General features: G+C 43.2%; 1 protein-coding gene and 1 non-coding gene across 2 annotated transcripts in view; both read left to right on the top strand.

The window, feature by feature from the left end:
• Window positions 1-769: 769 nt before the first annotated feature.
• The window catches only part of LOC109890320 (interphotoreceptor matrix proteoglycan 2-like), a 29,452-nt gene continuing 15,461 nt past the window's right edge, over window positions 770-14,760 (top strand). Inside the window, exons 1-11 of the mRNA XM_031792260.1 lie at window positions 770-1,016; window positions 1,093-1,344; window positions 2,973-3,139; window positions 3,286-3,314; window positions 3,567-3,599; window positions 5,063-5,106; window positions 5,551-7,952; window positions 8,156-8,317; window positions 9,753-9,811; window positions 9,940-9,960; window positions 14,381-14,637. Of these exons, the coding sequence (XP_031648120.1) occupies window positions 944-1,016; window positions 1,093-1,344; window positions 2,973-3,139; window positions 3,286-3,314; window positions 3,567-3,599; window positions 5,063-5,106; window positions 5,551-7,952; window positions 8,156-8,317; window positions 9,753-9,811; window positions 9,940-9,960; window positions 14,381-14,637 (3,499 nt within the window). The 5' untranslated portion in view covers window positions 770-943. The remainder of the gene's footprint in view (window positions 1,017-1,092; window positions 1,345-2,972; window positions 3,140-3,285; window positions 3,315-3,566; window positions 3,600-5,062; window positions 5,107-5,550; window positions 7,953-8,155; window positions 8,318-9,752; window positions 9,812-9,939; window positions 9,961-14,380; window positions 14,638-14,760) is intronic.
• trnaa-ugc (transfer RNA alanine (anticodon UGC)) lies at window positions 3,695-3,769 on the top strand. The gene has a single exon. It is a non-coding gene; the product is annotated as a tRNA-Ala (tRNA).

Genomic DNA, 14,760 nt, shown 5'->3' with positions numbered 1-14,760 from the left:
GACATTTCTTGTAGGGTTTGATACATTTTAAAGTGGAAATTACGAACTTTAGAATCCTTTTTAAAACTTGAATACACTACAAGTTTGCATTTCCTGCTGTGCGGGAAAATTCTCAGCGACAAAAGAGTGATCAAATTGAGATCCTACATCTGTACTCACCTGAATTTATACTGACCTAACTATACTTACTGCTGTGTGTAATGGCATTGGGCAGAGAGGTTTCAAGATTGCCCTGAAAGACAGAGACAAAGGACACATTCACATACTCTCTCTAGCTTAAATGAAGGTCACAATCCATTTGTGGTGATTTTGAATGCATTTCACATCTGTTGATAATGTCACCGTGAGAATCACATTTCACATTGTGAAACTCTGCAGTACTGTAAATATAAAAGGAATGAGTAAGTAATGAATTAATGTTTTAATCATTTAATAAGCAGACCAAGCCAATCATATCACTTAAATGAGCAATTTATAGGATATAAAGTATGTCCAAGTAGGATCAGTTGTTTTTGCATGTTTTGCAGCTGTGAAAATATGCAATTATGTAAAAAATAAAATGACAATCACTATCCCTATTCCCAACATTGGCCTACACAGATTACTCACAAGTTAAACAACCATGCACGGTTAGACTAAAGTCTTGCAGAGGCACCACTAAAGCTTATCAAATAGGATTAGGAAGCAGAAAGAAATCTCTTGCCAAAGTCCCATCTGCTTACCTGAGTAAGGCTGGGGAGCTGTCTTCAGCACTGTAACCACATCCCGTTACACTGGGGGTATAGCCTAGCTCACGAGGAATAACCAGAGGAATAGCCCTATTTTTACACAATGCTATCAAGTGGATGGACAGTAAACAAAACCCTCTTGTTGATGAACTGAGAAGGATTGAGAATATTTACTCTAGACTGGGGCTGCATCTTGGATCTTGGCTCTTTGAGAAATGCCGGGGCTAACGAGGAACTGTGTTTTTTGGGTTGTGTCTGCCATCCTTCTGACAGGATACTTTGACACGGGTAGGTACAGTAGAGGATTTAATGATGGCTGTTTGAATTCTGATCACATGTTTAACTGTCTCATGTACTTTTACAGATGCTTCGCATGGGGTTGCTATGGATAGAGGTTTGGTAGTGAAACACTTGAAATCTCAAGACCCCTCTGGGATTTCAAGACAACTGGAGTCAGATGAAGGTCTGGAGGCCTTGACCCACAAGACATACAAAGGAAAGGGTGCTATTTCTAGACGAAAGCGGAATATTCTTTTCCCCAGTGGAGTGAAGCTTTGTTCTCAAGAGACTGTAGACCAGGCGATAGAAAACCATCTGAAGTACTTTCACCAGCGAGGTAAGCTTTTTCACTACTGTATCTCATGGGCCCTGGGGATTCATTATGACCTGGAGTCTATTCATCTACAATCTTTGTTGTTCAGCCAGATTAATTGAATTCCTGTGGTGCATGCACTCTTATGCAAAAGGTTTTCAAAAGGGTTCTTCGGCTGTCCCCATTGAATAACCCTTTTGGTTCCAGGTAGAACCCTTTTGGCTTCCACGTAAAACCCTCTTTTACGTGGAAGCCAAAAGGGTTCTACCTGGAAACAAAAGGGGTCTACCTGCAACCAAGAAGGGTTCCTCAAAAGGTTCTCCTATGGGGACAGCCAAAGAACCCTTTTAAGTTCTAGATAGCGCCTTTTTTTTCTAAGAGTGAGTGATGGTATATAAACCATTATATACCATCAAAATGAGTACAACTTTCTGGGATGATCTTATATTTAATTGGGAATGGACAGGTGGGGAAGATAAATAGATGTTTGTCATGTAAATGTGTGCTCTTTAATCACTGCATGAACCATGCAGTAAGCAGTACTTTTCCAGCCTCTTTATTAAAGCCCTATGGTCATTCACGTGCATGGCTTCAGCTGTTGAAATACAGCCCGGTGTTACCATTCTCTATCAGTCGTTTGTTTGGAACAATGGTTCAGAACCTTGTTGGAACTCAAGGGAAATTACTAGAAGTCAATCAACGACAGTAACTAATCTATTATGATTCAAGGGCTATAGTTATGGTAGTCAGTCATGGAGGCTGAGAAACGCTCCACATTTAAGGTCAAAGTCAAACCTCATTTTGGTACAGACTGATTGATACGGGTAAGGGCCAGATTTCAGGTGAGGCCAGGCAGAGAGCCTTGCACCAGGGTGCCCTTCTGTCAGTTCAACCCGAACACGTGGTGCTCCACCTGGGGAAGCTTAGAGAGAAAGCCCCAGTCCTCGGTCTGAACCCTGCCTCGCTACCGAAATAGTAGTCCTCTAGACATTGATCAGATGAGCCATGCTGCCAGGAAAATATGAGAGCCCTCAGGCCTGCTCCCGCTAGCTCCTCTACCAAGGGCTTTCTGGTTGTCCTCAGCCTCCAAACCTGAAATGTAGCCTACAGATGTGGCTGCAGATTGAGAGAAAAAGAAAGGGGGTTAACGTTTTTTGCCAGCTTTTTTGTTCCAAAGCAGAGGTACTGGTACATTGTGAAAACCACATGTCTTGAGCTGAGAAGTAATTTCAATGTCAGCAGGGGTGGTGAAATGGTGATGCTGTCTGGAACCTGGGAGTATATGTGTGTATGGATCAAAAAATGACCTCACATTTCCCTGATTGCCTTCATTTTTCATAGCTGTCCATTGGAGAGATTTTTCCTGTCAGGATCGCTGGCTAAATGTCAGCTAAATGTCAATGTTGGTTTTGGTTACCATGTCCTTGTACTACACAGTGTTATTTATATCTAGATTGAATATTCATATACGTTAAGCGGGTCTTCTTCTACATCCATCTGTGTCACAGAGTGCGACCTCTGTGTCACATGTCTCTGTGTCAATCAGAGTTGGGGTCAATTCCATTTCAATTCTGTCCAATCAGGAAGTACACAAAAAATTCCAGGTGTGAAAGCTAGTCTCTGACCCAGTCCTGTGTCTGTGTGCTGCCCAGTGTGTCAGGAGACGGTGTGGGAGGCGTTCAAGATCTTCTGGGACCGTCTACCTGAGAGAGATGAGTACCAGGCCTGGGTTAACTTATGTCAGGATGGAACTGTCAGCGTGATGGAGATTGGCAGCAACTTCAGCCGATCAGAGGAGCACGTCTCTCTTGTTAGGGCTGTGAGTGAGAATTTTGTACATTTTGATGTGTAAAACGTTACGGATATTGATGTGTGTGAGTATGGGTGTGTGTGTCCAAGTGTGTGTAGTTTATTTGTATGTGATTGAGAAGCTTTATTTATCAATGGATTCTGTTTTTATTTCAGAGAGTGGTGATGACTGCTGCTCCGAATAGGTGAGTTCCAAACGTTCCAATGTCTCTGTGAGATACCAGCACTTGCATTCTGTCACAACGCAAAATAAGTACATGCCTGGGTTACGTTCAGCAGGATGCAACGTTACAGAAGGTTCGGGTCACTTAGAACAGACGTACAGAATGTTGCATCCCGCTGAACGTCACACACGTTACTCAACCTCAACCCCTCATCAACCACATTGTATTTACACCACTTCCATGTTCTCCTCATCCCCGTCCCATCCACGTCAGTGAGCCCACAAGCTCAGGGTCCAAAGTGTGCAGGTAGGCCTGTTCCCAACACTAAAGCCTGCTGTCTTGGTGCCCACACAGCTCTATAGAAACACTGCTGTGTTGTATGCTATCCATAACAGTGATGTAGTCCCATGTAGCTCAGTTGGTAGAGCATGGCGCTTGCAACACCAGGGTTGTGGGTTCGATTCCCACGGGGACTAGTATGAAAAAAGTATGAACATGTATATAAGTCGCTCTGGATAAGAGTCTGCTAAATGATGAAAATGTAATATGTAAATGTGCCGTCACGGCAGCCTCCGTGCACCACACAGCTCTGCAGCCTGCTCAACCTTTCCCCCCTCGCTTCAACCAGATTCATACAACTACTACATTGTTGTATGATCATAGCCACTGCTGTAGACAGCTTGCTGTGCCTGTAAGCTACACGCATGTAGACAGTAACAGGAAAGTATTATAGCAGGTCTACTTTTGTAATACCTGGTAGTTACATACATGGGTACAGTGTAATACCTGGTAGTTACATACAGGGCTACAGTGTAATACCTGGTAGTTACATACAGGGCTACAGTGTAATGCCTGGTAGTTACATACAGGGCTACAGTGTAACAACATGTAATACCTGGTTTTGATTTACAAAATGTTAAAGATTTGCAAATGACATCACAATAGCTTGAAAGCCATTTGAACAGGTATACCAGTTTGAAGTACTATGTAATTATTGTAATGACGCTGTACATTCCTGTGTAACTGCCATTTTATTACACAGGTATGAGGGGTACTTATTGTAAAGTGGGAGCTTTACAACCTAGAATCTTTTGTATCACATGTGGAAATTACTGATTGATTGTCTCTCTTTCACACAGTCCAATATGTGGAAGTTACTGATTGATTGTCTCTCTTTCACACAGTCCAACATGTCGAAGTTACTGATTGATTGTCTCTCTTTCACACAGTCCAACATGTTGAAATTACTGATTGATTGTCTCTCTTTCACACAGTTCAACATGTGGATGTTACTGATTGATTGTCTCTCTTTCACACAGTCCAACATGATGAAGTTACTGATTGATTGTCTCTCTTTCACACAGTCCAACATGTTGAAATTACTGATTGATTGTCTCTCTTTCACACAGTCCAACATGTTGAAATTACTGATTAATTGTCTCTCTTTCACACAGTCCAACATGTTGAAGTTACTGATTGATTGTCTCTCTTTCACACAGTCCAACATGTTGAAGTTACTGATTGATTGTCTCTCTTTCACACAGTCCAACATGTTGAAGTTACTGATTGATTGCCTCTCTTTCACACAGTCCAACATGATGAAGTTACTGATTGATTGTCTCTCTTTCACACAGTCCAACATGTTGAAATTACTGATTGATTGTCTCTCTTTCACACAGTCCAACATGTTGAAATTACTGATTGATTGTCTCTCTTTCACACAGTCCAACATGTGGAAGTTACTGATTGATTGTCTCTCTTTCACACAGTCCAACCGCGGCAACTCCACCAGAATTGGCCACCACCCAAAAAGGTTAACCTCTTAACCTCAATTCAGTCTCTGGGCAAAATTCATCTGTCTTTTATGCCATCTGTTGATCAGTGACAGTATAGCTAGACTATTACCCCTGTCTGTAGTGTAGTACTGTCTTGAGGTTATTGTGGGTGCTGCATAGGACTACTGTAGCCTGATCAAGACACGCGTTGCTCCCAGAATAGGCCTTTAATCCTTCTTAATGACACACCACGTTGACAGTGGATAGAGGGGCCGCTAGACTTTCCTAAGAGATTGTCTGAACCGCTTGTCTGAACACACTGCTTTTCAATTTTAGTGCCAGACATGTTCAGTAGCAATTCATTGATGTCATGTAGAATGTTTTCTTATATAATTGTATTCTGTGTCACATATAATAAACCCTCTTTTTATTCATACTTATATATTCTTTGTTTCTGGGTCCCTTCTTGTTTTCTTCTGTAGACAATGAAGTCATTGTCGTACAGCCAGACACCTTCCCAACCTTGCGAGGAGATGTTGACATCATTCCTGTCATTACTGCAGAGCCAGTTGAGGAGGTCACAGAGATGGTCCCGCCAGAAACTACTGACTCTGTGACTGAAGATGCTGACATCGACGTCACCTCAGAGACCGACGAGAAATTACAGGAGATAGGAGAGGACGCCACTACCGAAGCTGCCTTTGACATCAACTCCGAAACAGCAGTTGAAGTCATTGCTGAGACTAGCGATGAGGCTGTCCAGGAGGTTAATATGGCTGCTGTTGAGGAAACATCCGATGCTACCTCAGATGACACTGTGGAGATCACACCTGAACCTATTGTCACTGTCATCCACGAGCCCATTAATGAGGTAATTGGGAAAATGTATGAGGAAGTAATCTCAGATACCACACACAATACAGTGGAGGAGGCAGAAGAAGCCGCTTCAGAGGTCCCACCAGAAGCTGCCATTGTGATCCCTATAGAGGTCCCACCAGAAGCTGCCATTGAGATCCCTGCAGAGGTCCCTTCAGAAGCTGCCATCGTTATGCCTGTTGGGTCCATAGACAAGGATATCCCAGAACCTGAAATAACATTTATTCCAGAAACTTCTTTGGAGGACATTTCTGAAACCACTTCTGAAGCGCCTTCGGAGGCTGCCACAGAAATCACTTCAGATACCATAGACAAGGAGATCACAGAGGGTACTACAGAAATCACTTCAGACACCATAGACAAGGAGATCACAGAGGGTACTACAGAAATCACTTCAGATACCATAGACAAGGAGATCACAGAGGGTACTACAGAAATCACTTCAGACACCATAGACAAGGAGATCAAAGAGGGTGACACAGAAATCACTTCAGACACCATAGATGAGGAGATTAAAGAGGCTGCTACAGAGGTCACTTCAGATACCACAGATGAGGAGATCACAAAGGCTGCGGTAGAAGAAAACATCACTTTGGAGACCACTTCAGACATTGCTACCAAAGCAACGTCAGAAGATACTACAGATGAGGATATTCCAGAGGATGCAGCAGAATTAACTCCAGACATTTCCCCAGAGGACACTTCTGAGACTACAGATGAGGAAGCTGCAGCAGAGTTGATTCCAAAAGTTTCTCCAGAGGACAATTCAGAGCCTGAAGCTGCCATGGAGATCCCTTCAGAGGGTTCAGATGGAGACGTTCATGAGCCCCCTGTGGAGGTCACCTCAGAGGATTCAGATGGAGACATTCAGGAGCTCCCTGTGGAGGTCACCTCAGAGGCTACCGTAAATGTTGCCCCAGAAGACACTGAAGAGGAGACCCCTGAGATTTTAGAGGAAGTTATCTCAGACGCCACAACGCATTTGATTCTCGAGGCTACTGAGGAGATCACTCCAGAGGCTGTACTAGAGGATACTTTGGCCACTACTACTAATGAAGTGGTAATAGAGATTGGTCCTGAGGAAGAAGTCACTCCAGAAACTTCCGGAAATGCCGTTCCAGAGGATGTAACAGGGATCACTGAAGAAGCAACAATAAAGGCTGAAGTCACTCCTGAGGCTGAAGTAGAGATGAAGGAAGTTACGGTGGAGGTCACCTCAGAAGCCACTTTGGAGGTCACTCCTGAGGTTGAAGTAGAGGTAACTCCAGAATATGTAGTGGAGGAACCTCCAGAGGCTGAGGAGATTACAGAAGAAACTGCAGTAGAGGACAATCCCGAGGTGGAGATAGAGGTAACTCCGGAGTCTACTGAAGAAGTTCCTGAGGAAGCAGAAGAGGTCCCTTTGGAGACTGCAGTGGAAGACACTCCAGAGGCTGTAGAAGAAATCCCCCCAGAGACTGTAGAGATAATGCTGGAAGCTGCTGAAGAAGACTCAACAGAAACTGTAGAAGAAATAGTTTCAGTGACTCCAGAAGAGATAACACCAGAACCTTCAGACGAAGAAATTCCAGAAACTTCAGAGGAGGAAATTCCAGAACCATCAGAGGAGGAAACTCCAGAGGCTTCAGAAGGGGTCCCATCTGAGGCAGTAGACGATATCATTCCAGAAGCTACAGAAGAGGCTTCCAAAAAGATAATTACAGAAACTACAGAAGAGGCTTCCGAAGAGATCATTCTAGAGCGTTCAGAAGCTGTAGCAGAGATAACCACAGAGGCTGCAGGTGAGTCCACTCCAGAGGCGACACAGGAGGCTGCTGTGGAGATTACTCATGAGGTCACCACTGAAACTGGAATTTTGACGGACACAGAGGAGAACAATAATGGCGATCATTATAGGGATGCAGAGGAGAACAATAATGGTGGTCGTTATAGGGTCACAGAAGAACCAGAAGAAACAAATGATGACTTCCTGGGGATCCAAGATATCATAACAGAGGTGGAAAACACGGTAAGCAATGATGAGGTTATTATTATTGCAATCAATGAAATACAGAATCAATAATCAAATTGTTACTTCATAAAGGATAGAAGCCTTCTTAAACACACAATAAGAGAGGTGCATCAGCTATAGATTAAAGACACTGTCTACTGAAATGAATGAGAGTGAAGTGATATTGTAATGATGTGATCTGTTTTGTGTCCTGTGTTTAGCTGGGCAATGAGGTCGAGGACATCATGACGAGGCCGTACACACCCATGAAGGAGCAGGTGGTAGAACTCAGCATCCAGCTGAAGGGAGAGAACTACAACGACGCCCTGAGAGACCCCTCTAGCTTCTACTACCAACGCGTGGCCAAACATTTCACCCATAAGGTACAGTAGAGTTGGTATACTGCTGTCCCCATGCAGGCTCTTGGTAAAAACAATTGCTTGGTCCCGTCCTTTTTGACACCCGCTTTTGTTTTTGTTTTCACATACAGGATGTTCACTGAGTGTACAGAACATTAGGAACACCTTCCTAATATTGAGTTGCACCTCCGTTTGCCCTCAGAACAGCCTCAATTCGTCAGGGCATAGACTCTACAAGGTGTCGAAAGCGTTCCACAGGGATGCTGGCCCATGTTGACTCCAATACTTTCCTGTTGTGTCAAGTTGGCTGTATGTCCTTTGGGTGGTGGACCATTCTAGATACACACGGGAAACTGTTGCGTTGCAGTTTTTTTAAACACTCAAACCTGTGTGCCTGGCACCTACTCTCATACCCAGTTCAAAGGCACTCAAATAATTTGTCTTGCCCATTCACCTTATGAATGGCACAAATACCCACTCCATGTCTCAATTGTCTCCAGGCTTAAAAATCCTTCTTTAACCCGTCTTCTCCCCTTCATCTACACTGTTTGAAGTGGATTTAACAGGTGACATCAATAAGGGATCCATCTGTCATGGAAAGCAGGTGTTCCTAATGTTTTAGACAGTGTATTTTACATGATTAACTCTTGCGTGTACAGAGTAGAAACAGAAAGTTCGGAAGAGGTTGAAAGATATCTATATATATTCTACTGTATCTATTTACTGTAAACAGCTTTTGAATGTTGTACTGGTTGTCCGGGCTTGCCAGCTACATACTGTATTCACTGAAGAACTGGAAGAAAGCTGCCTGGAAAAATCCAAGAGTCAGTGTGACAGCTCTGGAAACATGTCCTCTGCTGGGAACCCACAGTGACGGACGGTGTATTCCCATCGCTGGATGTTGCCACCTCACATTTTGTCCTTTTCTCCGGCAGAGCCAGAGTTTATGTCAGAGCAGAGGCCATTAGTTATAGACGTGTCCCAAATGGCCGCCTATTTCCCAATATAGTGCAGTGCTTTTGACCAGGGCCTGATCAGAGCCCCATGGGGCTCGGGTCAAAATTAGTGCACTAAATAGGGAATAGGGTGTCATTTGAGATGCAGACATAGAGAGGATGAATAAGTAAACAACAGGACAGAGCCTTACTGCTGCTGGCCAAGATGGGAAAGAAGGGAGGTGGCACAGATCCTAGAGGACAGCTTTAGCACACATACAGCCACTACACAGACTTGGACAGGGGACTGACTTGATTTTTGTCTATACTGCAGTAACTGATCATACTATGTGGTCCTGGACTGAGAATGATATCGCTAACTGGTGGCGTAAAGGATTCGCAGTACTGGTGTAGATGCAGGCATGTCTGGTGAACAGGGTGGATCTTTTTCATTCTCCTGAGAAAAACTCCAACATGAAGTGGTAATTAATTAAGTGTGTTTTCTTTTCATCATTCTCATCTAGATTGAAGATGCATTTGAAAGGTTACCAGGATTCAAGAAGGTCTTTGTAGTTGAATTCAGGTAAGCGTCATTAACAGCTATAAATCCATTGATCTACTACCTATAAAGCATCATATTTAATTGAACAGGCAATATGCTATTTCAATATCAAGTTCTAATATTTCTTTGTCTTTTCCAAATGTGTCCAGGCCTCAGAAGGACCTCCAAAGGTAAGCATGTTTTCTTTCTTCTGACCCAAATAACTGTCTCACAAGGTTTACATCCAATTGGCTACAGATGTTCATGCGAATATTCTAAAATCTGCATAAAAACCACATGCTTGTTGCGGATAAAACGGTGTGCGTGATGATGTAGTGCACATGGAAATAACTTTTGCATTTAAATTCCCATGTACTGAATAATAAATCCAAGTTAAATGGGTTTCCCTCACAACTCTAATGATGGTTTTTTTCACCACAAATCTTGCATTATATAGTGAATGTGCCCCCTATGACTTTGGCACGTGCACTCTAGCCAACAGATAGCATATACAGCAGGCTACTTTAATGATGAGATTGTTATGGATAATCATTTTGATTTGTCAAACGGCAGCCAGCCAAGCAGTGATCATCATGTCACCAGAATGAGACCCTCAATATTTATCAATGTATTCACATAGAGGCGTTTCCACCGCCATATCTCGCATAATTAACTCCCACCTTGTCTAGCGGATTTCTTTTGTCGACAGATTTACCGACAGATTTGCTGTTCCCATCAGGCCTGTCGTGACATTTTTTATCCAACATGTACTTTACTTTACATAAAAAGGATGGCTGGAAACCTGGTTACTGTTAATGGATTCACATGTCAGGATTTATGGCTCCTAAATCCATGACAACGACCACTGACACACACATTACAGTTGATGACGTCCTGGAGAGTGCTGTAATAACGGGCTAGATACCTGTGTGAAAGTGCACTGGAGCGTGATAAATCCATCTCATTGCAATGCTATCACTCCCAGTTCAACCATTATGACTGCACAGTTGAGCTAACCCAAATCCCACTGAGTCTATCTCACATGTATATCTACTAATGGGATATGCATGTGCATCTGTGTCTGGCTGAGCCAAAGAACCAAGCCTTTACCGTAACTACTGCATGGTTAGATGTTTTCTGCTTACTTGCCACAGTCTTCAGATCAGTTGTTTCACACTATGTTTACCAGCATTACAAGCATACTTCCAATGCCTGTCAATCATTATAGCTCAGTGCATCGGCACCATTGCAGGCACGAAAAGCACAAAAAACGAAGCTAAATCATATGATTCCTTTTGGCTACATGTCACATTGGACTTCTATGTGTTTTCTGTTAGTTGGCGTCTTTATATTACACGAGTTCTGCAATGCTCCAGTTTACAGTTAATGGCCTTGCAATGGTCAATCACCCCAGAAGTGGGGTAAGCCCCATCGCTCACCCCTCTGGCCCCCTGCCAGTCATGATGATGAGATTAAAGGCAGAGCTTTATGACAAGATCAGTTTCCTCCTGACTGTCAACCAGTACGGAGGCTCCAGGCCAGATTCCCCCGCAGGTTTAGCCCCTCACTGGTTTCCCCTACAAACTGGCATCGTGGAAAACTAAACGTTGCGAGCACAGTGAGGCCTTTAAACCACCTTCGGCTCTTCACAGTTTGTTCTGCAGGTCATATAAATCCCTGTTAGCATGCAACCTTTAAACGGAGCTGCCAGGGAATTAGAGCTGAATGAGAATTGGGCTGTCTGGGGGGGAGAAAGGGAAGATGGTCATAAACTGACCAGGTTCTCCCACACTAGGGGGAAATATTATGCCTCAGAACTCAGTATCTAGATTAGGATATAGCTTCTCCAAGCTAGGACCACTTTAAAGTTCCAATGCAGCCGTTTTTATCTCAATATCAAATCATTTCTGGGTAACAATTAAGTATCTTACTGTCATTGATTTCAGTTAAAATAGTCAACAAGAAACAGAAATATCTTCTTAGCAATGAAACATTTCTCAAGCGAGAATTTCCCTCGGACGGTCTGGGAGTGGTCTGTGTTAGGAGGGGAAAAGTGAAAACTAGCTGGTATTGGCAGAGAGGTTTGAAACTCTCTTTCTAATTGTTCTATTAAATAACTGACAGCATAGTGGTGTAACCATGGAAAGGCATAAGCTCCATACCACCAAAACAGGCAGAAATTTCAGGCAGTCTTTTTAAACAGCTCTTATACTTAAAGGGCATAATTATCATAATTTTCACAATTTCACAGCAAAATTCCAACCTCATTGTGTGGAAATATCTATAAAACACAGGAAAATCACGTTTTTGACTGCACTGTGCCTAAACTAGGACCTCTTTAAGTTAGGACCTCTGTAATAATTAAGCTAGGACCTCTTTAAGCTAGGACCTCTTTAAGCTAGGACCGCTAGGACCGGTTTAACCAACCCTTGTGGGTAAACTCACACAATCACTAATTATGTTTTCACAGCACTTTCCCTAATTTTTATGACTTGTTTTAAGTATTTTTTCAGCTCTTATAATGTTTTATTATGTCCAACATGACATGATGTCTTATTATGTGGCATCTATTCAACAGACTGAGAATCACTTGTGATCCCTATGAGAGCATTATGACTGCATTATAATTCATTATACCTGTGGGCTCTAAGTAATGTGTAACAATAATTTCTACTTGAGACATTTGAGCCATGCAACCTTATCCAAGATGAGGGCACCCCTCTCTGTTCCTCAATGTGTTTCTCTGTTCCTTATTGTGTCTCTCTGTTCTTCATTGCGTCTCTCTGTTCCTCAATGTGTCTTTCTCTGTTCCTCAATGTGTCTCTCTATGTTCCTCAATGTGTCTCTCTGTTCCTCAATGTGTCTCTCTGTTCCTCAATGTGTCTCACTGTTCCTCAATGTGTCTCTCTATTCCTCAGTGTCTCTCTGTTCCTCAATGTGTCTCTCTATGTTCCTCAATGTGTCTCTCTGTTCCTCAATGTGTCTCTCTGTTCCTCAATGTGTCTCACTGTTCCTCAATGTGTCTCTCTATTCCTCAGTGTCTCTCTGTTCCTCAATGTGTCTCTCTATGTTCCTCAATGTGTCTCTCTGTTCCTTATTGTGTCTCTCTGTTCTTCATTGTGTCTCTCTGTTCCTCAATGTGTCTTTCTCTGTTCCTCAATGTGTCTCTCTATGTTCCTCAATGTGTCTCTCTGTTCCTCAATGTGTCTCTCTGTTCCTCAATGTGTCTCACTGTTCCTCAATGTGTCTCTCTATTCCTCAGTGTCTCTCTGTTCCTCAATGTGTCTCTCTATGTTCCTCAATGTGTCTCTCTGTTCCTCAATGTGTCTCTCTGTTCCTCAATGTGTCTCACTGTTCCTCAATGTGTCTCTCTATTCCTCAGTGTCTCTCTGTTCCTCAATGTGTCTCTCTATGTTCCTCAATGTGTCTCTCTGTTCCTCAATGTGTCTCTCTGTTCCTCAATGTGTCTCTCTGTTCCTCAATGTGTCTCTCTGTTCCTCAATGTCGCTCTCTGTTCCTTATTGTGTCTCTCTGTTCTTCATTGCGTCTCTCTGTTCCTCAATGTGTCTTTCTCTGTTCCTCAATGTGTCTCTCTATGTTCCTCAATGTGTCTCTCTGTTCCTCAATGTGTCTCTCTGTTCCTCAATGTGTCTCACTGTTCCTCAATGTGTCTCTCTATTCCTCAGTGTCTCTCTGTTCCTCAATGTGTCTCTCTATGTTCCTCAATGTGTCTCTCTGTTCCTCAATGTGTCTCTCTGTTCCTCAATGTGTCTCACTGTTCCTCAATGTGTCTCTCTATTCCTCAGTGTCTCTCTGTTCCTCAATGTGTCTCTCTATGTTCCTCAATGTGTCTCTCTGTTCCTTATTGTGTCTCTCTGTTCTTCATTGTGTCTCTCTGTTCCTCAATGTGTCTTTCTCTGTTCCTCAATGTGTCTCTCTATGTTCCTCAATGTGTCTCTCTGTTCCTCAATGTGTCTCTCTGTTCCTCAATGTGTCTCACTGTTCCTCAATGTGTCTCTCTATTCCTCAGTGTCTCTCTGTTCCTCAATGTGTCTCTCTATGTTCCTCAATGTGTCTCTCTGTTCCTCAATGTGTCTCTCTGTTCCTCAATGTGTCTCACTGTTCCTCAATGTGTCTCTCTATTCCTCAGTGTCTCTCTGTTCCTCAATGTGTCTCTCTATGTTCCTCAATGTGTCTCTCTGTTCCTCAATGTGTCTCTCTGTTCCTCAATGTGTCTCTCTGTTCCTCAATGTGTCTCTCTGTTCCTCAATGTCGCTCTCTGTTCCTCAATGTGTCTCTCTGTTCCTCAATGTGTCTCTCTGTTCCTCAATGTGTCTCTCTATTCCTCAGTGTCTCTCTGTTCCTCAATGTGTCTCTCTATGTTCCTCAATGTGTCTCTCTGTTCCTCAATGTGTCTCTCTGTTCCTCAATGTGTCTCTCTGTTCCTCAATGTCGCTCTCTGTTCCTCAATGTCGCTCTCTGTTCCTCAATGTGTCTCTCTGTTCCTCAATGTGTCTCACTGTTCCTCAATGTGTCTCTCTGTTCCTCAATGTGTCTCTCTGTTCCTCAATATGTCTCTCTCTCTCTATCAAATTAATATTGCTCCTCTAGGGGTATCTTGTCTGTGGTAGTCCACTACGCAGTGACTCTGGAAGTGGATGGGGCAGGCATCAGTAACGAGACCATGGACTACATCAACCTCCAGTCCAACGTGGTGGAGAAGTCTTACCGTGACGCCGTTGAACGCCCCACTGTGGTCTACACCATAACAGACTTCCGAAACTACATCACTGAAGCCCTGCACAAGGAGAACTTCATGAGCAACACAACTCTGGATGTAGACCCCGACTCACTGCAGCAAGAGCAAGGTAGGTCTACAGAACTTACACACCTAAAAAGAATAATAATAGTATTGAGGATTAGTTGTTCTAGTACAATTAAGTGTGTTAGTGCTGAAACAAAAGCTTGCTCAGAGAGCAGTCCTCCAGGAA

This window comes from Oncorhynchus kisutch, linkage group LG16 (assembly GCF_002021735.2).
Source record: "Oncorhynchus kisutch isolate 150728-3 linkage group LG16, Okis_V2, whole genome shotgun sequence".
Taxonomy (NCBI): Eukaryota; Metazoa; Chordata; class Actinopteri; order Salmoniformes; family Salmonidae; genus Oncorhynchus; species Oncorhynchus kisutch.
The sequence above is the reverse complement of the archived record's forward strand: the minus strand, read 5'-3'. Positions and strand labels throughout refer to the sequence as shown.